The 27543-nt window shown below is 43.2% G+C and overlaps 1 protein-coding gene across 11 annotated transcripts; it reads left to right on the top strand.

Annotated features, from left to right (window-relative positions):
* The first annotated feature begins 1580 nt into the window (after nt 1-1580).
* LOC118504316 (monocarboxylate transporter 14) lies at nt 1581-26160 on the top strand. 11 transcript variants are annotated; one of them, XM_036038626.1, is made up of 11 exons: nt 1581-2527; nt 3049-3451; nt 20521-20645; nt 20731-21276; nt 21362-21786; nt 21864-22066; nt 23249-23480; nt 23547-23725; nt 23799-24021; nt 24106-24337; nt 24405-26160. In XM_036038626.1, the coding sequence occupies exons 2-11, from the start codon at nt 3341-3343 to the stop codon at nt 24673-24675; spliced, it is 2547 nt and encodes an 848-aa protein (XP_035894519.1). In that variant the 5' UTR covers nt 1581-2527; nt 3049-3340; the 3' UTR covers nt 24676-26160. The 11 variants fall into 11 exon arrangements, with proteins under 11 accessions (XP_035894519.1, XP_035894520.1, XP_035894517.1 ...); XM_036038627.1 differs by having other exon boundaries at nt 21864-21991; nt 24405-26156; XM_036038624.1 differs by having other exon boundaries at nt 1581-1813; nt 24405-26156.
* The last annotated feature ends 1383 nt before the right edge of the window (nt 26161-27543 follow it).

Below are 27543 nucleotides of genomic sequence, written 5' to 3' on the forward strand. Positions count from 1 at the left end.
GCATAATGTGATAATTCTTTCTTTATTAATATGATTTTTTTGGGTATAATTTCCTGTCTCTGCCCGTCTCGAATGTATACTTTATATTTTTTTCTATAATCAAAAGTACTGTTAATAATAGAGAAAAGAAATATAACTTTTAATTTTTCCAAAAAATAATCAGCTGCACAATGTGGTGAACGTAATCAATTCATGATGACTTGCAATAAAAGGAAACTTTGTTCAACTATGCTGTTAAAGTATGACTTTTCAAATGAGATTATATAGCAGCAATGCAATTATTTTAGCTAAACAAATTTTCATTTGCACTTGATATTAAAAAGTTGTACTGATAATTATGACAAAACGGCAAATGAAATAAAATAAACGGTTTATTGCCAAGAATTTTGAATAATTTTCATCCTCTAAGCTTACCAAGCTCCAAGCATGGCAAACATTGATGGGGATTATTTGGACATTGCGCAATTTGTTGACACTCTTTTCTTGGACTTACGCGCGGCAATATGTCCTATCGGTTCCACGTGCAATTTATAACACCCGATACAATATTACCTTGTTTTATGTGCAGGGCCTTCATTTAGTTGCAGCAAGTGTTTTGTTTTAAATTTGCGTATAGTAGTAGTAGTAGTAGTAGTAGTAGTAGTAGTAGTAATAGCAGTAGTGATAGCAGCATTAGATCCACTAATCCTCTGCGATAGTGCCTTCACCAATTGTTTGCGATATGCTGTGATGGATATTTTCTTGCCAGTTGTTTCTTGGTACCGGCAGTAGGAATTTACTCCAATTTTACTAGAGCACCAGCATGTCCATGCCCTCTATACGCCATGTTTCAGCGGTTTGTTTTCTACTGCTTTTGGAATATCCTTGCATTTATTTTTTAATTGTTGTCCCCGACTTCCTGTTTCGCGCTGGGTACACTGTCGCGGAACGTATCGATGGAAATGACTTCCGATGCCCGATTATACATTTTAAATTTCTGGTTCAATTATTCCACTAATGGCATTAAAATGTCTGGTTGACTGTATCTTCCGGTTCATGATTAGCGTAACGTTTCATTCGCAGAAGAATTTGGAACCTGTTTCTACTTATAACCATGGCCGGAAATGGATGTTTAAATAACAGATCGGTTGACCAGTACAACCCCTTGGGCGGATATTTCACCAACCTCACCCAGATCATCAGTCCTAACAATCGTTTCATTTCTTCAAAGCCTCTGCTGAAAGTTGTGCAACCCGTAAGGCCACTATTCAGGCAAGTATTTTGCTGACCTGCGAGTGATGAATCCATTTGTATGGTTTATAAATTAAGACCGATATCGAATACAAATAAATTAACGGTTATCAAAATAAGGCTCGAAAACATGGAACAATAAAATCTGCTCGACCCATTCGAGCATATTTGACATCCGCAGCGACCAAGGTTTCCATATACGAGGTAGACTTTAGTTCCATTCTCAAGGTGCGCACAGCACACGCACAGGGTGCTATAATACACGAGACCGAACAAAAAAGAACGGAACAAAAGTTACTCCATTTCTCTCTGTCCGCTTCCAGCTCTCTTGTTTATGTTTTGTAGAGCGGAGCCTACAATTTGGGCAAAAATGACGCGAGTGGCGCAACGTTTTCCAGCGGTCGTGTTCGCGTTTCCGTCGTCTTAATCCTTTTAATCAGCGGGTACCACTCATAAATTTCGTTGTCGCTGAGCTAGTGTGCCCTCTAGCATCCCCGGCGCCCGACCAACCGACCGACCGGGCCGTTATCAAAGCTATCGGCAGGCGGCAATTAAGCGGTACCGACCGAAACTGAAGGGAAAGGTAAAATATCGGTTGCCAAAACCAGGTGATAAGGCAGGAGAGTCAATCGAAGCAGAAAAAAGGTCTTGGAACAAGAAAAGAGAGTCGAAAAACACAAAAACGTTGGTCCAATAGCAAGGGGTCGAAAGCATAGAATCGACTAAACAGTACAAGTTTTACTGTAGCAAGTGTCGAGTTACGGGGTTGCTTGCAGGGCTGCTCCATCCGGAATTGTTTGTTTTATTGCCCCTGCGGTGTGCCCATGCGGTATGCAGCAGTAGCTGCATAGACAGCGAACCGATTGTAGTTGCGTTGGGGCACAAAGTGTGTGTTTTATCGTTTCGCAAAACGGCAGCGGGAAAGAGCATCAAGGAAATCACGGCGAGTGGAGTACACACAGGTTGAAATAAATAATTGTGAAGGATAATCGATTGGTTGGAACGTTCGTGAGGGTTTTCCCTTCGAGACAGTTGCGGTTCGCAAGTGTGTACGGCGTGCATCGTGAATGCAAATCGTCTCGAATCATAGCTGGCCGTGGTAAACAGGATTCATACGAGCTATCACACCTCCCCTCTTCGACCCATACCGACATACCCCACCAGCGCACCCTTGGCAAGCGTGAAAGAGAGGTTAGGTTAGTGCATGTGAAAGGGATATCCTCACTGCATTGGTGTGTGCGTGTGTGCCTGTGTGCGCGCCACATTTCCTTTTCGCAAAAGGTGCTGTTAATATTAGGTAAGTGTGTGTGTGATTGTATCCTGGTTTGTGTGTGTGTGTGTGTCAAAAATTGAAGGATATACCGCCCACCGTTCCTTTCTGTACGATAATGAGCGTGTTGTTATCCTTGTCGAAGGTTCAGTGAGTGAGTAGTGTAGGTAGCACAGTTTAGTGTGTAGCTGCTGGGGCTGCGTGTGCATCTTGTCGTGGAAAATCGAATTTTCCCTGGCTGGCAAACACACACCCCAAGCAGGCACAACCAAACTGCCGCCACTAAATCGTGGAGATCCGTGACGGGATGTAATTATGTTTCGCCCTGTGTCCATCTTTTGTTCCATCACCCGGTGAAGTTTTGTTCGTTCGTTCATCATTTCCGTTCCATTGCTGCGTGCTTTGCAGTAGCAGCAATAGCAAGTGCATCACGACGAAACGTGGCGCATATTGCAGCGTCCCGAAGCATTGTGCTATCGTTTAGTGACCGAAATAAAAGTGATTGAAATTAGCTGTTCCTTCGATTGTTTTGTTTTTCCCTCTTCGAGGTAATTTACGCAACAATTTTTACCGTGCTGGAATCATAGTGCATCCTTGCTGGAGGAGTGTGTTTGTGTTCGTGTTTGTGCCCAAGTTCAAATACTGCTAATAGCTGCGGAGCCATGTCCTTCGGTGGTGTTTTCGGGCAGCAGTGGTGAGCAGGAGCGAAGAAAGCAGCAGCTCGAAGGAAACTGTGCGATTTCAGGATCCATATACCACTCCCCCCTCCCCGTTTCGTTTCCCTGCTCCAATCGTAAAGGGAATTCTTTGTGGTGCGTTGTGGTGTGAGCGGAAAGAAAAATGGGTCAAGCAGCAAGCCAGGAGGACGCGGAACAGGGCGGTCAAGCCGGTGGTGAAGAGGAGGACGACGATGGAGGCATCATCCCGATGCGGTCGGACCGCTTCCTGGTGGTGAGTATGCCTGCCGAGTTGTGGCGGTTCTTGCCTCCGTCATTCATTCATAAGTTAAGACGTTTGGCTGGTGTTGGTTTTCTTCTCTCTGTTGCGTCGCCCGGTTTTTTTTTGTTTTCTTCTTTTTACGTTTCCTTCTGTGCCTCGCTATTCTATGTTTGGGCCACCCCACTATTGGATTTGTTGTTATTTGCGTTTTTATTTTGCGCATACGTCATCTGCACTCGAAGACGATCGCGTATAGCGCGTAGAAAGAAAGAATGTGCGACGAAACAAATGTCCTGTGCAGCGGAATAGTTGAACAAGTGTTCGCCGCCTAGCAGACTGAGAGGAAGGCTTTAGGAAGGGGTGAGGTTGGAAGTGGGGGAGGGCAGGGAGGAGACGGATAGGGCTTACTCAACATATCAGTTTCACGAACCGGGACGGGTATATGTTATCCGACGCGTGGACGATGGGAATGCAAATGGATGAACTGTGTGTTTTTCGTTTCCATGCTTTCACACAGTCGCCTCTGTGTACGATTGTCTCATAATAATAAGCGAATCAAAACAACAACAAAAAACACATTTGCGTCTTTCTCGGAAATCCACTTGTAGTAGTCTGCTATCACGCGTAGTTTTATTTTTCTTGTTTTTTCTCGCTTTCCTTCCTTGCTGTTCCCCACGGTCTACAACTATGCGCCATCACAACAACGCAACAGTAATCGGTTCGCTGGCTGCACGTGCAACAGTGTGCCGCCATGATAGGAGTGAGACATATTAAATGGAACTGATGATGATGATATTATACTGTTGCTTGGTTTATGGGCGATTTTGTTTTTTTTTTTTTTGTTTTTCGTTCACTGTTCTGCATACAGATAGCTCTTCTGTGCAGCGTAACTGAGAGGTTTTATTTTACCGAAAATGGTGTTCACGGGCGCGTTGGTTTAGGATAAATGCAGCTCCACCGGATCTGCAACTGGGCTTTATACATACTTACTGCATAGTTTATTCAGCGTGGTTTCAGTCAAAACAATCCCACCTAATCACTTTATTTTTTTTAATCCATAAACCACATATTTTATCACTTTTTTACTGTGATAAGTTGAACTAGGTTTATCTGTTTCATTTTTTACGCGAAAAACTCGATGTTTGAAAATAATTTTAAACTCTTTCTTTTTGATTTCAAGACCTGTTATGTGACATGCTGTGTAAAGTCAGTCATTATAATCGCTTGGAAGGCGGGCCCAACAGAGTTTTGTTATATTAAATTTTGTCTGTTATTAGATAATTGTTATCTAATTACTTTTTGGTCCAGAATATGGTTACGAAATCAAGAGTTGTATATTTTGGTTACCTAATGAGTTCTCGTTTTGTTAAATAGTACGGGAATTCAATATTTTGATCCTTGTAGCCCTTCGCTGTTACGACTTTTATACGAGGGTTTAAACGTTCGCAAAACATGCTTTGCATACTGGTATTAAAGCGTCCAGATATCAACTGGCTTAGTTTTGAGTGAAATGGTGATGTTCTTCATAGCCTAATATTTTTTTTTAGCTTTGCCTTCCTGCAAGAGTTTTTGGTTTAACTCTGCCTTCCTGGTTGTATTATTTATAGTACTGTAGCTAGGGTGAAAAAATAGTTCTATGATGTTTAATATATCTATATAAAGCCTTGTCACAAATTAATTTCAAGTGTTTTCCAGTAATTGTCTGATTCCACTTAATATTCTACCTTTCAAGTGACGTTATGAGTACTGTAAGATGTACCTTTCTTTTTTTTGCATATAAAAAATCGATTTTTTCACAAACACAAAAAAGGTAAAAGTTTTCCGAAATTTCTACCCATGTATCACATTTTACCGGAAAGTACGCAAAAAAAATCTCCAATTCACTTGATGCCATGTTCCAAGTGTACACGATGTTCTGGCACCAGACAGTGACAGCACCGTATAGTTGCAAACAAAAATTCACCGTCATACATCCTTCGTCTTTGTCAGGAAACTAACTGACGACTGGTCGGAACTTTGGCATGGGACGGAAATTTAATAGCCTCCTATGCGAACGCATCGTCATCGACGTGAGCTGGACACGGGGCACAAGCCACTCGGTTTACTGCTAGAAACGTGTGGCATCGGGTGGCTGACGTTTGCCTTCATCATCATAATAACATTTTACGATGGGGGTTGAATTATTAAATAAATACTTTTCACCGAGCGACAACTCGTTGCCGATACGATCCTTACGTTTGTCGCAATTTGGATAGCTTATTAGGGAGAGGATCGTGTTAGGAACAATGCATATAGCAAATTAGCAAGTCATTATATGTGAGTACAGAGGTCTTTCCCTGTGTGTGAGGAAGTTTATGGCTATTTTGTGTCGATAGAGCTTGAGTTGAAATTGAAATTCTCGTAACGAATTCCTGTACTTCCTAAATGACAATACACACTATCATTTTACTTATACTTTTCATGATCTTGGCATGGCATGTTATAAACATTTTATCATTGTAATAACAATTTATTTTTTGGGTACACCGAAAGGAAAATTTCATTAAATATCCACATCGTAATAAAAATATTTTACATTTTCCATTACACAAACTTTCGTTATATGCTTTTCTAGAAACTTGAAACCAAAAAGAAAACCTGCTCACATAATCGCCCAGATCTTCCCGTAAGCAAATCCCTAAATGGTTGCCAATGACGTTTGCGGCATTTGTGTGTGCTCAATGCTTTGTTCGATGCTAGAATGCGAAATACAAATATTTTTATCAAAAGCTCATGTTAAATTACACACTTACACACGCCCCCAATTTCCCCCGATCTGTCCAACGATCGCCACCACCAAAACGCAACAACGATTTGGATGCGGGTAAGAAAAGCAATCTCGGCGCTAAAGCTTAAGTCCAATCAACAAGTGACCGAGTTGCAATTGGGGACCAATGTGTTTGCGGTAGAAGATAGGAGAGATGCCAAAGCGGACATAACGTTGTCATGTTGCGATCGATGTGATAAGTTTATATTTTCACAACTAATTATCCGCTTGATACGTTTGTTCAAGTGACGGTATCTTCCTATTATTTTGCATCAACAGGCTTTACCTCCAGTGCGTTGGGCACCAGCAGTTTATGTTGGGTTGTTCCACTTGTTGGGGACGTATCAAAGTTTGCTCGTTCACTGCTGACGTTTTTGCCTCAAAACCGGCAGAAGCTAACCAATTGAATGTATATTTGCACTTTGAACCTACTTTTATAGACTCACCCGATCAGGTGAACATTGGGACACATAAATCAAGTGTTGCTTGATGTACGGGTTATACGCGTTTAGCACGTACCTTCCTCTCCTGAACCGTACGCACCGGACACTGGAACGGTCACCGTGAACGATGACACTAGTTTCGCTTATACGCGACAGAGATTATTACTCGAGGGATGAAGCAGAACCATACACGATATCACTGTGAACATTTCGATCCTTTTCCCCTCCGGTGCGATCACCGAAATCGCCAAGCGTGTGGCTGTTTAGCGTGCAAATTAATAGCCTACAGGGAACCGTTTATTGCTGAGGCCACATGTTGGCTGGGAAGAAAAGGAAGCGAAATCCATTTAGTGTGTTAAATGGTTGCATCAACTCGTTTCGTGTTGCCACGACTTTCAGTTGCGTGGCTAGACGAAAGTGATGGGACAGTTGGGAAAAGGCAAAGAATAATTGTTGCAATAACCGACATTATGGAATGTCCCTTAGCCCTGGGAGAATAATTTCTATCAAAATTTATTTCAAATTAATATAAATGAAATGAACAGGTGAAATTATGCAATCATTCTTCGCGATCGTTTATTTTTCTATCTCAATAACCCAGCAGAGCCCTGTTTACTTTCAACGTCCACATCCGTTTCTCCAATAGCCTTGCTAACAGTTAGCATTTTGCTGTGACGTTTTCGTTCAATTGACAATCTGTGTTGCTGGCCGCATTTGCCTTTAAAAGATGTGCAAATTTGTTAATCTGCTTACATTTTTCTGATTCACTAGTCATGTTGACCGCCATCGTTAGCTTTCAGTGACGAGTTTTATCATCAGACCAATAATACGTAGTTCCTAGGACACATTTACAGTATCGTCCAGGGTGTCTTCTTGTTGCAGATGCTTTTGGATGTATATAGATGTAGTGTGTTAATAGCCCGATCTTATGTGCTCTTTATTTTAAGGTAACGCTTCTCTATTGCTAAGCCGTGCCTTGAAGTTAAACGGTAAATTGTCTCCTAAAACTTTGTTAAGTATCGCTAAATATCGATTATTTATTTCATGCAATAAGCACGTGCCTCTTAAATGCGGAATCGTTAATTAGCCAACTGTACGCGATTGTTTGTTGTCAAGTTCTAATGGTAAGCAACCATCACCAGCTCATACTAGCGAGTGTTGATTTTTCAACACTAACAAAAAGCTCCAAACACAAAGTAAATCTGTCAGAAAAAACATCATATGAGATGTTCTTATACTCCGATGTAACGAAATTAATTTAAATTCATTGTGATTATTTTTAGAAAGCTATCATCCAGATAATCAAATCGCTTTTGTTTATCCAAACCTCACACATCGTTGTTCCAATCGTGCTAGTATGTTTGGCAAGATGTACGTTACTTTTCTTTTGTATTTCTACGTTACGGATGCGTTACTATAGGCATTACGATCATTTGGCGTGACGCTTTTGCGGTTGTGAGTGGTTCGAAAAAGTGCACATACCTTTAGTGAGTGTTGCTTGCCTGTGCTGTATGTGATACAAAATCAAACTCGCCATGTACGACGTCATCTTGAAGCGTAACAAATGGTTTGAGGCGCCGATTGATAAGCTCTCTTACAGAGTTAAAATTATATGAATTGACAAATGTGTAAAGACGTGAAACACTTATGCCCCAGCCTCATTTACTGAAAAACGTACGAATCGAAAATGCACAAGTTTATGTGCATTGTACACAGCCTTATTCTTATGGTAAACTTTGAAACGGATTTGGTGAAATTAGATGTTTTTTCCTATTAGATTTTTTGCTATTTTTTATCCTTCATGGATCAATGACATGCGCCTGGGCCTGCAATTAATGATGTCCGTACCGGATATTAGTTTACACTCGTAGTAAATTAATTGATGTCGATTAAGCTAATGTACTTTATATTTTGTTAACGGACACTGAAGTCCACGTTATTCCTATTTTCAATTATCTCCAACTGTTTCATTCCATGCACTGTTCAATCCACCTAATACGAAAGCATGTCACAGTTATGCACACGTCCGAATTGACGACGTCATGATCACTTCTTCGCGCGGGGGGGGGACCCACTGCAAGTTTGTTACAGGGGCGCCAAACACATCATATGTGGAACATTCTCACACCACCCACCGAGAGAGGGTCGAGAGAGAGAGAGAGAGAGAGAGAGAGAGAACAAGAAATACGCACTGTTGCAATCCGTTGTGACCACTCAAAACCCCGCGATACGAATGCGTTCACATTATCACCTTCCCTTACCGAGAGGGTGGGGGGTTGAAATGCGTCTGTGAGTGTGGGTGCGCGCCGTTGTGTGCGGGTGTGATGTGTTGTTATTTATACCAAAGACTACAGTCAACCAAGCCGCACTAAGCCGAGCCGGGTTGAGCAAGTGTGAAAAAGACAGAGCAAGAAAATGTAGACCATATTCGTGTTGTGGGTTGTGGGGGATGTACACTCGAACACTACGCCACTCTTCTACTGTTGTTCAGCGCGTTCTGAGAGTACGCGTGCAGTGGAACGGTAGTAGTAGCTTGTCTGTCGAGGCCCCATACAGTGGAGCTACTCTGCACACGTACACATGCACACCGGGTAGGGCACCCTCTAACCTCCGTCGGCTGGGTCAGTCCAACGGACCGTCAACCCGATCGCGATTCTGCGACCGTACGAGCTGATGGTGAATTTTCCGCTAAATCAGTTTTTCGTCCACCGTCCGCACCGATCGTCGTGTGTTGAGCTATTCCCGGTTTTCACGGGTAGGAAAAACAGTTGTTACAGTTTCCGAGCAAAAGTGAAGATTTTAATCGTTTGTAGTGTTGCGAGGTGACTTGAAGCTTGTGCATATGCTGTTTACTAGTGATCCATACTGAGATACCTACCGTGTTCCTTAAGTGCGAATGAACGTGCAGCAGTTTTAGGCAGAATTTCTTTTCTGCCTGCGTATTTACATCCGGAAGGTGTTGTTGCTGCGCAGAGGCAGTAGTAACAGACACCCATCAGCGTAAGGGCTTAGAACAAATCGATCGCATTACTCCAGGTTGTCTCGCTACTGTTGTTCTCGTCGTCGTTCGTTGCTTTTGCGCCATCGATATTTTTTTTTGGGACCGTCTGTAAGGGCGAAACACGGTGTAGTTTGAATTCGTTCGGCTAATGTGTACCGTAGTCCGCGGCGACACCGCTTCTGTGTGTTAATATATTATTTCGTAATCAATCCAAAGAATATGACTAATTGGTGTTTCTTTTGTCTGAATCAGCTAAGACCTGATCAAAACTGCTCCAATGCGTACCGATATCATCATGCGACCTGAAGACAAAACCAACTTCTTCTGCTCGCAAATACATGCACACTAAACGCGTCTGGGTCTGGGTTTCTTCATACAAGATGCTCAACCAAACTCTCACACAGCGATAGCATCCACCCCCGTTGGTGGTCCATTTTCAGTAATTCCCTTTAAGTCTGTTAGTGTTTGACCGCCGCCCCGTCCGTGTGCAATCAACATTTTTGCAGTGAGTTCCCTCGCGAGAGTACTGTGATTCACGGTTTAGGCAAAACAATCTGGCAAACCAATATTTGAGAGTTGATGCTGGGTGAGAACCCAATGGGGACGTCGGATGTTTTATCGGTACCCGGTACCTGTCATCGTGGGGCCGTTCGGGGTAGCGAGGACGTGCGTTTATAAAAAAAGCGGATAAAAAAAGATCTTCTATGCGGGATACCGTGTATCACATCGGGATCGGGAAGCTAAGCTCTGGGATGTCCTATAGAGCTCAGGAAGCAAAGGTGGGTGATGGTAAAGCGACCACCGTGCATGCTGCTGCCCTTGCTAGCTTGGTGTGCGCCGATTGACAAGAAAAGCGTAGTTTAGTGGTAGTGAGCCAACCCCAATCGACAGCGCAATACTGATCATTGCGCCGGTCACATACAGCCGGGCAATGTGAGATGAAGTTGAGGATCTCTCACGACTTGGACCCGATGGGGGTTGTAATGAAAGGCAACCCTTATGTGTGAGCTGTTCGATTGTCGAATGAACAAAACGAAAGAACGATTGAAAAATCGTTTCTTTTCTTTGACGTTACATGCGAAAGTACTCAAAAAAAAAAATAGTAAGCACCATACTTTGGCGCTCGCGCAAGAGAATGAGAAGATCTTCAAACAAACAGAATCACGCCAAACAAACTCTCGAGCAGTTTGGGCGACAAAAAATCCCACTCACAGTTAATTTTGGTTTGTGGTTGTGTTTGACTATTGGTGAACACACCATCAAAGAAAACAGCTGTTTCTGAGATTGCTTAGTGTAGGTGCATGCCGGTTGTGTTAGTACACACCACTAACGGCAAGCGGGGCATCAAAACATAACGCAAGTGTGTACCACAAGCGTTAGCGTGACTTCCCCATCCTCGTTACGCGTTACCCTAATTACTTAGTTCCGCTTGTACTAAGCTGTGTGTGAGTGCGTTGTGAGAAAAAGAAAAGGAAGCAGCAACCTTTTACCACTACAAACTGTCCATGACACAAACCAGTAGCAAGAACCGTGTGCCGCAATACAGCTCGCTACTAATTTGCGTCTTTATCGCAATCACTTGTCTTTCGAATTCGATGCTCATGCCGTTGTTGATAGTGGGTCGTTATTTTGGCGCAATTGTGTCGTCTTTGTTTGGGTGACACCCAAATTTTATTAACTTTTGTTTTTGGTAATTCAAGTGCACTCTGCATTTATCGATGTGCGTTCCCCGTCCGGTGTATTTAACCGTAACCGTATTAACCTTGTGCGCATATATGCATTTACCATGTCATGTTTAGTCATCGGCTAACTGGCCTCGTTTCGTTTGCGTATGACGGCCATCCGCGGGTGGACGGGGTTCTTTGTGTTGCTGTGGCTGCTGCTGCAATGTTTCGTATTGGACGTACAATCTGACTTCTTGTTTTCACTTTCGGTATGAACTAATTTTCAAACTCAGCGGTCTAAACCTTTGGATCTATCGGCACCGCAATAGATAATACCAATCGATCTACCTTTGTAACAGTAGGTTTTGTGTGTGACAACGACTGTTTGCTTTCGCACAGTGTCCAACCATGTCCAGCAATAGCTCACACATGCGTGCGTGACGTTCTGTGATAAGGAGCTGTTTGTGTGCGATTGTTAACGGTCCCTTACATTTATTTACTTCTGCCCTAACTGACAGATAAAGTACGGAGACAGTTGGTACTCAGCACCGCCTGAGCAAAACACCACATTATTCTGTAAAATCATTAGCTTGGCGGAAACAAACGTTTTACACGATATACAAACAAAATCAACTGGATGCTGGAATTCTACAAGCACAGAAGGCTTAAGCGAGTCTTGTTTGTCAATTTTGTGGGATTTTGAAAAAAAAACACCAAGCTTGAAGGGGAACGTCTGACCATAGGTGTTTATTACTTGAGTCATAAATCATTCCAGGTAAACAGGTTCTATACACACTTCTAAATTATATACCTCGGGATAAGCGTGTTGGGTCGGATGTGTGTTGGGCCGATCGCAAATGAGCATGAAGTTCGGTTCGATATAACTCTTGCAACTGTTGGAGAATTAATGAGGGTTCCCCGTGTATTTTTTTTTCTTGCCCTAGCATAGTGATGCTGCTAGGTATCTATTCTATTATGGAGCCTTTCAACTTGTTTTTTATGTGAAATGGAAAATCTAATTTCCATACACAGTAATGTAGGTCATCGAGGCATCATTGCACGGCAAAATACACTTTCGATGTAAGGAATCGAATTCCAGCTGAAGTCGTCCTTGAGTGGTGAGGGCGTCTGCTTCATAAAGACAAGCTTGTCAATGTTAAAACACTAACATACACTCACAAACACACCCACCAACCGATGCAAGATCAAGCCGCATCTCAAGAACTCCACCCGTACCTTCAGCAATCATGACGTGACATAAACGACGATCGTGCATGCGCTCGATCGCAGTTATCCGTTAGGGTGGTATAAGCAGGCGGGGATATCACAATGTGCCGCTGAAGGTTATGGCGCCAAAACCGGTCGTACACTAGTTCTCCATTTTTTTCCGCGCGCACGGTCAATACTAATGAATATGCGTGGAACGGAGAAGGGAAGGCTGTTGTTATGGCGGCCACGCGGCTCACCTGGCACCCTCGGAACCCACTTTATTAGTCAGTGTGTGTTTGTGTGCGCGTGTCCATGTATGTAAAGCGTGAAAAGGAAAGGAAGGGCGGCATGGAGTCAATGTTTGTCCATGCTTTCATGAATGGGCTCTGAGCGCAAAACACAAAACAAAAATACCAAACAACACGATCGCGTCTCTGCTATTCACGATCGCAGTCCGAACGGTAGTAAACAGTATTCCGTGGCAATCGAGTGCGGTTGGTTGTGCCGTTGTGGCTCTTAGTGTTTCTTAAGCGGCAAATCAATGTTCTGCAGTGCTGCTGCCAGTTGTGCATCACATATTTTGAAGGGTTTGATCTTTTTAAAACGAACAAAAACAGTTGTGTAACCTTCAAACTGAAATTTTCAAGGTCTTTGGATGCAGAAGTGCCTTGAAAAACATGAAACATGTTTGTTTTTGCGATAGTAGCATTCAAGATGTCCTCGATCGCCTGACGATAACGGCAGGCTAGGTTAAAAGCTGGACACATTCCATTTACCAATTTCCTTCACCTTGAAGTGGTTTGTTGTGTATTCTCCCCGCCGGACTCATCATTCAACAGAGACAGTTGAATGGAGTGGAAGCGTAGATTAATCTCTTCGGAAGATGGTATGCGAAGTCACAGTTAGTGCGTATTTTTTGCCACGAGTGGTTCGTGGTACGGTAAGGTCCCCAATTGGTAACATGGAAGAAAAATGGGCAACATCTTAGGTCCGCCGTCCGCGTTTATCAGTGCAGTTTGTGGTACTACGGCTTGGGGATTGCCAGTCGGGGATGATAAGATAGAGCGAATAATTGTGCCATTAATGGTGTAAGCTGCTGTCAAAAATAACCCGTGCTGGACCCCTTAACCAGGGGCACAGCGACAGCAACAGCGATGACGACGATGACGACAGTAGTGATGTAATAATTTCGCGTGAAACAACAACGAGTTTGAATAGGTTAATCTTTCGCTGATGGAAGGGTTTAGATTATTTTGAAGAACCGGTCTTAAAATCATGTACTTTTTCTTTGTCATTTAAATCCAGATGAACCTAATACTGCTAATATACCCTGTTTATAGTGAAAGGTCTTTCAAAAGTTTGGTGAATTTTCTGACTATGAGCTACTATAGAGTTGTAGTTGCGCGGCAGAGTGTCAAGGTGGCGATTATGTGATATCGATTCAATTTGTTGGTTTCTTCAATCGGTTGATTTCTTCAATCTGGTGCTTTTTCACTTTTCAGTAACTGGAGATGAGTTTTAAATAGTTAGATTTTGCGGCATAATATTTATAAGGAAGTGCCCTGGAGGAAAATTGAAAAATATTGTTGCGCAAGTATTGTACGGTACAGTGAACGTAAAGAATCACCAATTAGTGCGTTATTAAAGTGTTTATGTGCTTGTGTTGGCGGTGCAGTATTCAGTCTGTTAATAGCAAATGTCGAATGATTGGAGATACAGTACAATACAACACGCGCAGTGAGAAGATTAAAGGCAAACGTTCTTTCGTCACGTGTTGAGGGTGGAACATTTCACCCGTTGGGCTGCTTGTGAGTGGTGAGCAGAGCCCCCAGTTTTCCCCGTGCCATCGAAACTATCAGTGCAGTGCAGTAACATCATGGCCAGTAAAAAGGCCCGACGGGTAGGTGTCGCCAGTTTGCCGCTTTGTTTTCTATCCCCGCATTTGAATTTTGCGCGTATGTGACCTGTCATAAGTTGTATCATTAATTGATTGCAAACACGCGGATAGGGTTCCACTCATCATCACTTCTGTCTCACTGCTGTTGCGGCTGGTATGCACGCACTATTGCATATATATATCGTCTGAATAATGATCGTCAAGAATGATTAGAAGGTTGCGAAAAGGGACAGATGGTACTGAATTTCTGTCGGCGTATAACACCAATGTTGCTAGGTCGTTTTTCAAGCCCGATTCATGGATCCCACTTACTGTCTCCTTTGCTCGTATCGAAACAGCATGAGTCCTCGAATGGGTCGGTGTCTGTGTTCTGCAGCTTTTGCAGACTTCATCCTACCAACAATCACCAAACGTCTGGAGCATGCCGGTGTGCGTAGCGTAACGTTGCTAACATTGACCTGGATTTCGTGCCGTTTTACTGTTTCAACTGTTTCGTTTCACCGTACATAAGAGCGGTAAATGCGTTGGAGCCAATGTCGCGCTCCACGGTGACGAACCGGCACGGCACGGTTACCCGTGCATCCGCTGCCCGTTGCATGCATGTGCATTCTGCAACCTTGACGTCGAGACGTCGATATCGGGGATGTTGGCATTTCCCATACAGCGCAGCTCTGTAATGCGGATGGTGTGAACGAGCAGACATTTCTTATGTGTTTCGTTTATGATGGGGAGTTTTTATGGTTTAGTATGGAGTGACGCTAAGGTACGGAAAATGATAGTATCCTACCCTAAGGGTCATTTCGATGGCGCCAGTTCGGGGATGGTGGAATGAAAACAAACATGAGCTATGATATATGGGAGCATGGATGCATGTTCACGGATGTCCGGAAAATGCTGGATAGTTGTAGACAAATAGGGATGACAGGATGGCGGGATGATATTCCAAAGTACATTAAAATGAGTAATGAGCATCCGTATACATGGTAAGAAGGTTTATAAGAAATTTCCTCATTGAGGAGAATCGAAATCGTTAAACATCGCTAAAATATCGCCAAACGTAGAAATTTACGAAGATAAGAGGCGGTTCTCTTTGCCGACAACTCTCAACGCATTCATGCTACTTGATTATCAATAGCTTTTCCGTGTTATGTCCATCACTGTTTCCAATATCATTGTCCAAACATTGATTGTTATGTTGCTATGGGATGAATAGATGCTGCATGAAGATAGTTTCCTCCTTGACGATCCATGCAGTTAATGATGATAGGCTGATGAGTCAAGTCGTTGGGAAGTTTCGCAACGTACTGGCTGCGCATGGGATGTGATGGAGAGAACCAACCAACCCTCTTTGGGAGGTTGTGGACTGTGTCCCTCTGGACGATATCTCTAACCCCAAAGTGTTCACACTCCATGGTGGTCGTGTGTTGTCCTCATTGAAGTACACATATCTTCTCCTGAAGTGTTAGTGGTATCGTCTCACCCGGCCCATTTGTGGTGTGGGCCACAAACACCGACGAGACGCGGCCGATTGAGATAGAGGGATAGAGACACACGATCTACACTCCTACAGAGATAGTGGCACTGCAACAGCAGCAGCAGTAACAACAACACCACCGGGGCACCATCGTTTAATTGGCTTTAAAACAATTTTCAGTACGAAAATCGCACCATTCCGCGCTCGGTGTCTGTGCGTGCCGATACTTTCAACACGCGGTCGGTCGAACTCTGCTTGAACTCTGCAACATAAACGCGGGAGAGCCACCGGGGCAACGTTATCCCCATTTGGGGTTAAAGAATAGTGCGTGTGTGTGCGTTTAAGCGTTTAAGGAACGATCGAGATCAGTGGGCTTGCTGAGTTATGTGAAGCCTGTTCTAGTGACGTTTGATAGTGGTGATAGCTTACTTGCTGCTACAGCTTCAGTATTACTTCAACTAACAGCGTGCCAAAGCGTTCTGTGAACCATGACTAGCAAAGCGAACAAAACCACGGTGAGCTGAAGATGAAACAGATCGTTTTAGAATTTTATACCCCAGAGTGCTATTTTCTCCCACAATTCTCGCATCCTCAGTCAATCATGCAGCCAATCGAGCGAAAGTGTTCATGGATCGTGGATGTTACTTAATTGGCATTAATTGAGCTGTTTTGATGGATGCATACCAAATTCTATATACTGTTGGGGTAAAGAGAGGAGTATTCGGCTTGAAGTGGTGATCGTATATTGTTGAGCATTTTGAAAGTTATATAAGATCATTTAAATGAAGGTGTCGAGGTTTTACTATTGTGTTTCTCGATATCTTAAGTAGAGTTCTTCGATCACTTAGATTTTTTGTGGGGTATGCGCTCAACGTTCATGACTTGCGGTGTTCTATCAGCATAAAGCATGAGCTAATTTCGTTCCAATGCGACAACAATACCTGTATCATAAATATGTCCAATTGAATTCGTTCAATGTCCAATAAATCTAACGCGTGTCTCGAGTGGTCTGCCCTTCGCTAGATGGATGACCGTCAGCTTGACAAGAGATACGTAATAATAGGAGTACTTCAGATCCCATCGTTGTTGCGATCCCACCCCACGCTGTTCGAATGTGCTAACGATAATGATAAACCCGATAATAGCAATAATAGGTGAGCTGGCGGGGGCTACCAATGCCTTGCAGTATCCATGCCTGACAGTATGGGAAAATGGATCGGACATTATTCGTCCATTCATCTCATGCATATCTTATCTGGAGTGTGTTCTTCGTTGCTTTACTACTATTGCCCACTCGGACGATAATCTGTTAGGAAAATCGGAATTTCTTATGGTCAGCGAAGTGGGGTGGAAGTATGGTGCCTAGTTGTCAGGGACAGGAAGGTGCGTTGCATTTCTTTGAGTACCACTGGAATTCCATTCGCTAAGTGCTGTTTCTTTTATTATTTCAAAGCTCACCCTACTCATCCTTATGATTGTACGCTGGTGTGGTGCTGAAGCGAGAACGAAGGTTGATAGTGGAATAGCCCTTCCAAGAGACGATAATTGCGTACACGTGATACTTCACCATGCCCCCCTCCCATACCCTTCCCCAATCACCCACACCTGTCATAAGCATGCGTGTGCAGTTGAATGACAATTTATTTAGTGCTGAGTTTTCAATCTCTTCCTCCCCGGTGCACAATAATACAGCATTCGATATGATCTGACGTTTGATTACGTTCCATTTTTCATCACGATCATCTAGAGGCCCATCCCTTTGCAGCTGATTTCGTAGTTGATGTACGGGGTGAGCGAGTTGTGGGTGTGAAGCCGATTGACGGTAAATCCCTTCGGACGTGCGCATTCTAGTGGACGGTCGATAGAAAATTGACATAACGACACACCGCTTTGACGCGAAGGGGAATAACAGCTAGCGTATGAGAATACTGTTCCACAATGTAGCTTCATGAAACAATGTTGAATTAACCAGTTTTTTTTTGTATGTATGGATCTAACGTTAAACATTTCATACGACACATGCGTTTGAATGTTTGGTCTTCTTGTTTCCCCACGAACCACACGCAGCACCAGTGTTATGAACAATGATGTTTCGCTTTTCTTCAACGACAGTCCACGACTTCACAGCTCTCAGTGACTCACCATGGACTCTATCGGCCGACCCCTTTTTCTGCTCATAAAGGAAATGCACAGCACAGAAAACGCGTCTAAGGCGGAATAACATGGCCCAGGGCATTGCACTGTCGTTATTTGTGCAACTGCATTCTTCTTCGCGAAAGTGTTCGATGTGCTTTTGTTCGTTCACAGTTGCCTTCAGTCTTTACTGGACTGTCGTCACAAAAGAATAAACCACACAGTAAAACCTATGCACGACCGGATGGAGGCTTCCATGAACGGGTTCTTTCTCACTTGGATTGCTTTTCGATGGATGTTGCGGAAGTGCGTTTGTTTACTACTCAGTCGAGCAAAGCGACGATCGAGACATGACCCTTGAAATGCGATAAATCGCGTCATATTTCGAAACGCATCTGATGAGATGTTTGACGGGTAAATGAAACAGTTCAAATGGTCATTGACATGCTGCCAGTAGCAAAGCGTGCTATCGTTCGAACTAATATTGTTTTCATTGATTTCTGAAATATCTCCTATTTTTACAAAATATTTCCTAAGCTTCAAAAAACTGGTTCTTTAAAATAACTCTTAACAGTAGCTTATGAAAAAATAAACGATATTAAACAGGCATAAATTAATCGTGGTACAGATTAAAAGTTGTAATGTAACCCCTTTACGAATTGCCGTCATTCACGAGGGAAAGGAATGATTATTCGTTAGTTTGATACCTAAACAACGTACACGCCACAGCAACGTCAACCACAATAATCATTACATATGTTCCGCCAGTCTAGTGCGCATCCTTGTGTGCCGGTGAAGTAGACAACCTTTCTCGTCCATTTTCGGATGATGTTTGTGTGTATGCACTTGAGATCTCGGTAGTTAGTTCCACCCTAAAAATCCACCTGTTGACGGAGTATGACCAAGCAGGTATATGCAAAAAGAAACCACAGAATCGAATGGAAAGCACTGCAGAGCACCCACAATATCCCTTCATGTGACGTCCAACGCTTCGAACGTGTATTGTTGTTGTTGGTGTGTTTCTGGTTTTACGGATGGGTTTTTGTGTCTAAAAATAAGATGTGCCATCGCAAAAAGTCTCGGCTGCTCGCAGGTACCTGTCACCGAGTGTCGCGTGCCACAATCGGCAAACGTCAATGGGAACAACGGAAGCGTTCTCCCTGCTGTCTGGCACATGGCCTTCACTTCCGTCGCACACGGTAGACAATGTGGCTGCGACGGGGTTTCGATGTCTTTTCGGGGGAGGTGGTTTGATTTATCTTCCAATCCCGGGCAATTTGCTGTGATGAGTGCGGGGGACCAGAGACAAATTGACGTTATGCTTCAGTGCATATTGTCATCTGGGTCAAAGGCAGGATAATACCGAGAGTGGGAAAATGAAACTGCTTAAAAAGGATAAAGGGGTCATTTTCTATTCCCTTTGAAAGTGGTCATGTAGTTGAACAATTTGATCGATTTCCGCATTCAACAGTGTCATTGCAAGTTCGTAGTAGTGATTCTCAACATGTCCTTATTTATATACCATATGCCGTTAAAATTGCGCATTTGTTATGAAAAAAAAATTGATATGACAGCAATTAATGTAATATTTCTTTCGTATCTAGAATGCTTTTGGTTTCTTATTGAAGTTCCTTCGTCTGGCAAACTAAACCCACATGCAGCCTGATGCATCAGCGTTCGTTAACAATTCCCTTAATTAAACTGCGGTGGCGAAATCATTTAACACGCTAACGACGCACGATAAACGTTACGCAACGGCTTCCATTCCGTTGATCTGGAATGGGGAACGTTTGTTTCTGTTTCTGACCGCTGAGCCTTGTTGCCGCGGCCCCCATGGAAAAAAGTTAATATAGTACCCCATTTCTCTCATTTGTGACCACGAAACCTGAAGCAATAACGATTTCAAGCTGTGATGATGAAGTGCAGTATAACGGTTAAGAACAAATTGGAAGCAATAGCTTCTGTTGATCCTCATATCACTCTCAGGCGCACAGACATTTATTAAAGAGGCATTCGTTTAATGTAGTGGTTGTTGAGATGTTGACAAAGTAAAACTAGATAGCGCGTTGTTTGACTTCTTATGTCACAGTTATGACTTCTTGGGTGGTAGTCGTTGCCGTAATTTGAGCAAGTAACAACGGGCGGAGAGTGGCTTGTTTGGGGGACATTGTTTTGGGCGCCCTCGTTCCAGTGCCATGTGTCAAGGCAGATGATGGATGGATTAAAAAACAACCGTCATTTGATATCCGAGTTTTTACCTAAAAATCTTCCCTTGTCGCGAATTATCTTTTTGAATAGTTGACCAACCACACGCCATCAAGGAAGGATGTCATATTGCAAAACACATTACCATAATGGCGTCCGTATAGTTACTTGCATTATTTCTACTCTATTCGAATTGTTTTTTAAATGCTTATTCTAATATTTGTTTTTATTCTAATGCTTTCCTTCCAGACGGACAGTGACATTGCGTGCGAGGAAGCGGCACGATTGACAGCGGATCAGCAGGAAGATCCTTCGCCGGACGATGATGAGGGAGGGTGCGAGTACCATGACATGCCACCTCCACCGGACGGTGGGTTAGTATGCGCTTTAGTAATTTTTTTCCTTTACTCTTGAATACCCTCTAATCGTAGGATACGTTTTCATTCTCCTTTCTTTAAGGTACGGCTGGGTGATCGTATTTGCGTCGTTTATGTGCAACATGATCGTGGACGGTATCGCCTACACGTTCGGTGTGTTCCTGAACGAGTTTGTGGTATATTTCGGCGAAGGCAAAGGCACAGTAGCCTGGGTAGGAAGTTTGCTCAGCGGCATGTACTTAAGTGCTGGACCGGTTGTATCGGCCTTGGCGAACAAGTTCGGCTGCCGGGCAGTCTGTATTGCTGGTAGTATCATCTCCTGTGCGGCATTCGCGCTTAGTACACTCAGTACCTCGGTGACAATGCTGATGCTGACGTACGGTGTGATGGGTGGCATTGGGTTCGGTCTCATTTATCTGCCGGCGGTCGTTGCTGTGGGTTACTACTTCGAAACGAAACGTTCGTTGGCCACCGGTATTGCCGTGTGTGGGTCCGGGTTTGGCACGTTTGCGTTTGCCCCGCTCGCCAATATGCTGCTGGAAAACTTTGACTGGAAGAATGCGAACCTGATTTTGGCAGGCTTGATCCTAAACTGTGCTGTGTTTGGAGCGATGATGCGGCCGCTTACGTAAGTGTAGAGCATGATCATCACACACCCTGCGAGCGATCGTTTTCTAATTGTTTCTCTTGTTGCCATCGAAACATACTCTTAGTTATCCGAAAGAAGACAAAGTAAAACCATTGATGCAGCGTATGTACGAGGAGAAACGGCTCCAGATGGAGCGTGGCTCAATCGGTGGTTCGTACTTTATGGTTCAGCTGCCTGACGGCACCATGGAAAAAAGACTGAAAGCACCACTGAACGCCGATCCGGGCGTACACTCGAGCCTTGCGCTGGACCAACTGGCGGCCCAACAGGGCGGAATGCATCCGGTTGCTACCCTGCCCACAATTTCAGAGTTTAAGACGCAGGAACAGAACGGTAGCAGCGGCTCATCGTCCGAGTCGAGCCAGATTGAGATGAAGAAACCGTTGAACAAGAAGCGCAACACCAACTCGGAGTCGGATGCAACCGACTACGGTGGGGACAATTTGCCCCGCAATGCCTCACAGCCTGCCTTTACCAGCCATCAGTCGGGTAAAGCGTCCTTCCTTTGTTTAGGCATCGGCCACAGTGTATCACTAACCGTATGTGTTTGTGTGGTGTAATTTTAGGTATTCCGAAGAATGGTTCCGTACCGACGTTCGATCGCGTCCGCAAACACTCAACTGGAGAGCGGTTCAAACCGTCGCTGGCAGCCATCAAGGCTAGCTCGCGGGGTGATGTCGGTAGCAACGGTGACGTACGTAAATCCATGCATCTCAGACTCTCGCGCGGCTCAGTCAATGGCAGCAAAAATAATAACGCTGAGGAATTCGTTAGTAGCCAATTTTTAACTTTTGTTTTTCCTTTCTTTATACAACACACGAAGTAACAACAGACCCTCAAAATTGAACTGGTTCGATTGGTGTTTCGGGTGTTTAGTGTAATCGGGTTTTGTCAAGTTTTGGCAATTAATAGAACAGTCTTTGCAAAGCTCAGTCGTTACCTTTACAATGCTAGTACTAATATAAACCCTTTTTTTCGAAGATTATCTAACCCTGTACTCTGTACCCTTTTACCAACGTTCTTGGTGGATATGATTTTAGTTTAGTGTTTCTAATTGAATTTTAGTAGTGTTCTTCGAATCTTCTAGTAGTGTTCTAATGCTAGCGAAATGTTACTAACCTGGCTAACAACAACCAGTAGCTTCTTGATGAAATGATCTTACTAACTTCTTTTACATTGTATGTGCGAATTGGCGGCGTATGTGTGTGAAGTAATTGCCTAAAATTAACAGTGGGATTGAAAAAGAGGAAAAAAGTTTATAATTTTTACACCTCTTTCACATGCGAATGGAGAATGGTTGTTAAATTTAGATTCACTCTTGGACGATAACCAAACGAACTGCACGAGGACGCTACGGTAGTAGGTGCATCGTGGAGCGAGCAGTATAAGCATTCTCGCGTACGTGTGTGAAGCTCTCTATCTTCCTGTTCTTTCTTGAGATGCCTAGACAGTTTGTGAACCTTGGTAACAAGTAACCGGTGTGGAAGAAAAAAAGAAGGAATGCAAATCAGCGCTATTATAGAGCTCTCATTACCTCGCCCACGCGTAGAGTTTTTTTACTCATTCATTTCCCCTATTGCATTCAGTGCACCTCATCATGCATTGCTTATCGAATGCCACGAATTCCCATAGCAGACATTTAGCTGGTTTCTTGGTTTGAAGCATATTATGTTGCAGTTATAGCTGATTATCGTAATTAGATAAACATTCAAAATTGAATTAGCGCATTTACCGTATCAACAACCAATAGTGTGGTTGAAGGATATGCTTGATAGCTTTGTTAATAGCGACACACCCATATCGCGCTTTTAGCCTTACTTCACAAACGAAACTGACACATTTTCATTTCATTGCAGTTTTTTTTCGCATTAGATCTTCTATTAATACTCTTTCTCGTTTGCTTTCCTGGGTGAAAACGTATCGACACTTCATGATCCCCCCCCACACACAGGACGATGCCAGCATGTTTACCTCAAAAGCCTCACTGAAGGCGGATCGTCCGGTTATGGTCCGTCCGCTGTCCCGTAAGGATATCTTCTACTCCGGCTCCGTTACCAATCTCAAAGAGTTCCAGTCACAAAAATCGCTTACCAACTATCGCAATTCCGTCGTGTCCCTGACCAAGTTCGAGAAGGAGCATCGTAACGATGTGCGTGACGACGTGGAGAAAGGCCGAGAAGAACGTAAGAGTTTTAGCTAACTGCGAGATAAATACCGAGCAAATACTAATTTACCAAACTTCGTTGCAGAGTACGACCTTTGCCCTTGCTTGGCGCTGCCGGAATCCTTCAAGAATGCGATCGGTGCCATGATGGATGTGAGTTTGCTGCGCGATCCTGTCTTTATGATGATTGGCGTTTCGAACATCTTTGGCATGGCTGGTCTGTACGTCCCGTTCGTGTATCTGGTTGATGCGGCTGTTTTAGATGTAATATTGGTTCCATATAATATTGCCTCCACCCCGGACCCGGCTCATCCCGTTTTTCTTTTTTTTTTAACAGGGAATTGAACAAAATTCTGCCTCATTCCTTATCTCGATCATTGGTATTACGAACACGGTGGGTCGTATTGTGTGCGGTTACGTGGCGGACTTCCCGCAAGTGGACGCCCTGTTTCTGAACAACATCTGTCTAGTCATCTCCACCGTAGCGGTTGCACTGACGCCCTTCTGCCACAGTTACGCGGCGTACGTAGCAATGGCCATCGCATTCGGCATTGCCATCGGTACGTCTGCCAGCTTTATCATTTGGGAGTAAATTCATTCACTGATCGGTTTTCTCTTTTTATCACGTTCGCCTACCCATTTAGCTGGTTACATTTCACTGACGTCAATTATTCTGGTCGATCTGCTGGGACTGGATAAGCTCACGAATGCGTTCGGACTGCTGATTCTTTTCCGCGGTGCCGCTACGATTGTCGGTTCACCGCTGGCCGGAGCCCTGTACGATGCCACACAGTCATACTCCATACCGTTCTTCGTGGCTGGTGGACTGTTCGCCCTGTCGGCCATTACCAGCTTTGCCGCACCAGCCATGAAAAGGTAAGCAAACCAACAAAACCAATACACGGATACACTGTTACCAATTGCAATTGTTCATTTTTACCAGATTCCGCAAACAATCGGAAGCACCGGTACACGTCGAGGTTTTAACTCCGATCGACGAGGAACCGTCGGAGGATTTGGCGGACGACGACCAACCGATCACGATGGTACCAAAGATCATTCAAACTGCCCCCAGCCCGTCCACGGAACAGCCGGTGACTTCGAACATCACCTCCACTACCACCATCAACAATGATGACCGCAAGCAACCGCAGTCGAACGGTGGCACGAAGGACACCGACAAAGAAGTGAGCCAGATGGAATCCGTTGTATAACGAGCATCCTGATCGGTGAGGATCGAGGTAACGAGTCTACCAAAATAGGATATCGGTGACAATAACAACACATCGTATGGATGGTATCACCTATACCTAACGTCCACAGGATGCTCATCTAAACGTTGCCGAAGAACCTCATCTTCTTCTCATCCCAATTACGCCCAAACTGGATGATAGAATAATGGTAGCGATTGAACGAGAATTTGAATGAACGGCAGGATGGAAGTGGGGGGAAGGAAGGGTAGGAGCGGTAGTGTGCATGTGTGTGAGCAAGTGGCCGCTACCAACTCCAATGTTTCAACTAGCTAGTGTTAGGCTTACCTAATTATACCTAATGAAGGAAATTTGTTTTGATTATGTTATTTTTAATTAAAACAAACGAGTTTTTATCGTGACGTGGGCGCGTGTGAGGAAAAGGGAAGCATAGTGTAGCACATTGGGCGGAGATATGAAACAATTTGCAGTGCAAAAACGGAGGACTAGGAACCTTAAAGAAAAACAGGAAAAACAAGCAAAAAACAAAAAAACAACAGTAAAGAAACAAAGTGAACGTATGAATGATAGAAACATAATCGCGAACAAAGCAAAACGGAAAACAAAAATGAAAGCGTTAAGTTTCGTAGTAAGCTTCGAAAGATGTGAATGAATGTGTTAGAATGTGTGCAAAGCATAGCTGTAAAAACAAGAAAACAAAAAACCACAAACAAAACGAGTATCCCGTGTAGTATGGCGCGAAGGCGGCGGCAAGTGACTATTTAATTTTAACTTTCTTCTACATGATTTGTTTGTTTTGTTTCCGTTATTTCCCTTTCATATAATTCGTCACCATTCTGTCACCATTGTTGATTTGTTACACGAACACGCTTGTACGATGCTCGATCGTACTTAATTCTCAGTTAGGATGTTTTGTTTTTTAAGTTTTTAAAGCCATATCCTTACTGATTATCTTACATTGTTGTTAAATTGTTGGTAGTAGTACACAGTACTTAGAAGTTGCGCTTTGTGAAACAGATTATGGGAGAAGAAACGTGGAAATAATAAGTAGCACCGATAATGAAGCTACAAAACTCCAGGCTCTTAAATTGCAAGGTGTAACAATGATGTAACAAATCTCTACCACCAATTCACTTAGCCAATAGTAGACAAGCCATAACTATAACAGCAGCAGCAACAGCAGACTGGAAGCGCAGTGCTTAATGGACAGGAAGTAGAAAAAAAAAACATGCCAGCCAACTTCTATTTACTAAAGAAGCTCACTTACATTCATTCGACCACACATACAGACAGATAGAAACAGTTGCAGATATATGCTATACCTGCAAGAACGAACAGGAAACTTCCGGAGGGACAGAAGTTGAAAGAAAATTTCAAACCAAACAGAACTGTCCACATACCATGTAAATGCTAGCGTGAGAACTCAACAGTCCCTAAGGTAGTGTTGTGAAATGTGTAATAAAACGGAAAACAAATGAGTATTAGCTTCTTATGAGTTGTATATACATATATAGGAAACGAACGAATGGAAAGAATGTTGCAACGCTTGTGAACGAATTACGTGCTCACATCATCATCGGTCAGGGCGTTTTATCCTACCTTGTTGCTGCATAACAAAATATGGCCATATTAGCTTTGCCAGCTGAGAATACAAAAACGAAGGCAAACAATACCTTATAGCAAAGATGAGAGCAGATCCTTTGAGCATAATGACAAACAAAAAAACAAATCTAATGTAATAGGAATCAATAACAGACTTACAAATCGCTGAACATGGTGGAACAAGAAATAGTAGGCTGATATAACGAATGGTTGCTTAGCTACAAGGGAAGACCCTTTCCCTTTTCAATAGCCCGTTTTACGTTCTGCTAAAGAACAAACACTCTCACACTGACAGACACATACGCACACCGGTACATGAAACGAGCTTTTGCTTCACATAAAGAAAACGCAGTTGCTGCACACTATATACAACCAACAGAAGCCAGATTTGTGGCAAAATTATAATTTAACGAAAGATGCAGAAGCATGCACATGCGGGCCGAGGAGAGTCATGATTTTGTTTATAATGTGTGCGTAAATGCAAACAATGTCGGTGGTGCGGTGAGGCGGTTTGAGCAGCCAACTTTTGTTCGGATCGATACGAAAGCATAATGTTAAATTTTTATCGATTTCTTTCTTTACATTGTAGTTATAAGATACCTGTTAAGATTAGAAAGGTGAGCACAACATCCTTGCTCTGTGCGATCGTATGTGTGTTCCCTCAAACTTTCGATATCATTTGTCCTGGAAGAATTGACTCCGGCAAACAAAAGCTTATAGATGGACAAGATTGTGTTTATGTTAACATTCTTGACTGAATTTTTAGCCACTTTTTCGAGTCTGGTTACCAGACCGGTATGGCATGTTTGTACTACTCTTAAGGATGCGTAATTTTCCCAGATTTAAAAGCGTTACGCTAATAGATGAACGCGATCGTGTTAACACTTCAAATTATTACATATCAGAGAAAAACAAACAAAAACCATCGTCGAAAATGATCTTCTTTTTTCATTGAGCTTACCTACTACAGTGAGATGCATTTTTGTGCATCCATTCATTTATATTCACTCTCTATCTTTATCTCTCTTTCCATTAATATCGATAAGAATACTTAATGAGCTATCATTTACTTCTTACGGAACTATTACTCCTCAGATTAGTTGAGCAAAGAACGGACAAATAAGGATTTATACCCCGTTGCGGTTGGTGTGCTTTTCCAAACAATTTTAACAACGCGTTCGCCATCTTTCACTTGCAAAAGTTAGATGCTCAAACCGGAGATCTAAATCAGGCTGTTCCATCTCTTTCTTAACGTATATTAGTAATAAC

The sequence above is a fragment of the Anopheles stephensi genome, chromosome 2 (assembly GCF_013141755.1).
Source record: "Anopheles stephensi strain Indian chromosome 2, UCI_ANSTEP_V1.0, whole genome shotgun sequence".
NCBI classification, from domain to species: Eukaryota; Metazoa; Arthropoda; class Insecta; order Diptera; family Culicidae; genus Anopheles; species Anopheles stephensi.

Coding starts and splice junctions, on each gene's coding strand:
- LOC118504316 (XM_036038626.1), top strand. CDS start 3,341: ATGGGTCAAGCAGCAAGCCAGGAGGACGCGGAACAGGGCGGTCAAGCC. Junction 21,277..21,361: donor GCGATGATGCGGCCGCTTAC/GTAAGTGTAGAG, acceptor ACATACTCTTAG/TTATCCGAAAGAAGACAAAG. Junction 23,481..23,546: donor GGAGAAAGGCCGAGAAGAAC/GTAAGAGTTTTA, acceptor ACTTCGTTGCAG/AGTACGACCTTTGCCCTTGC.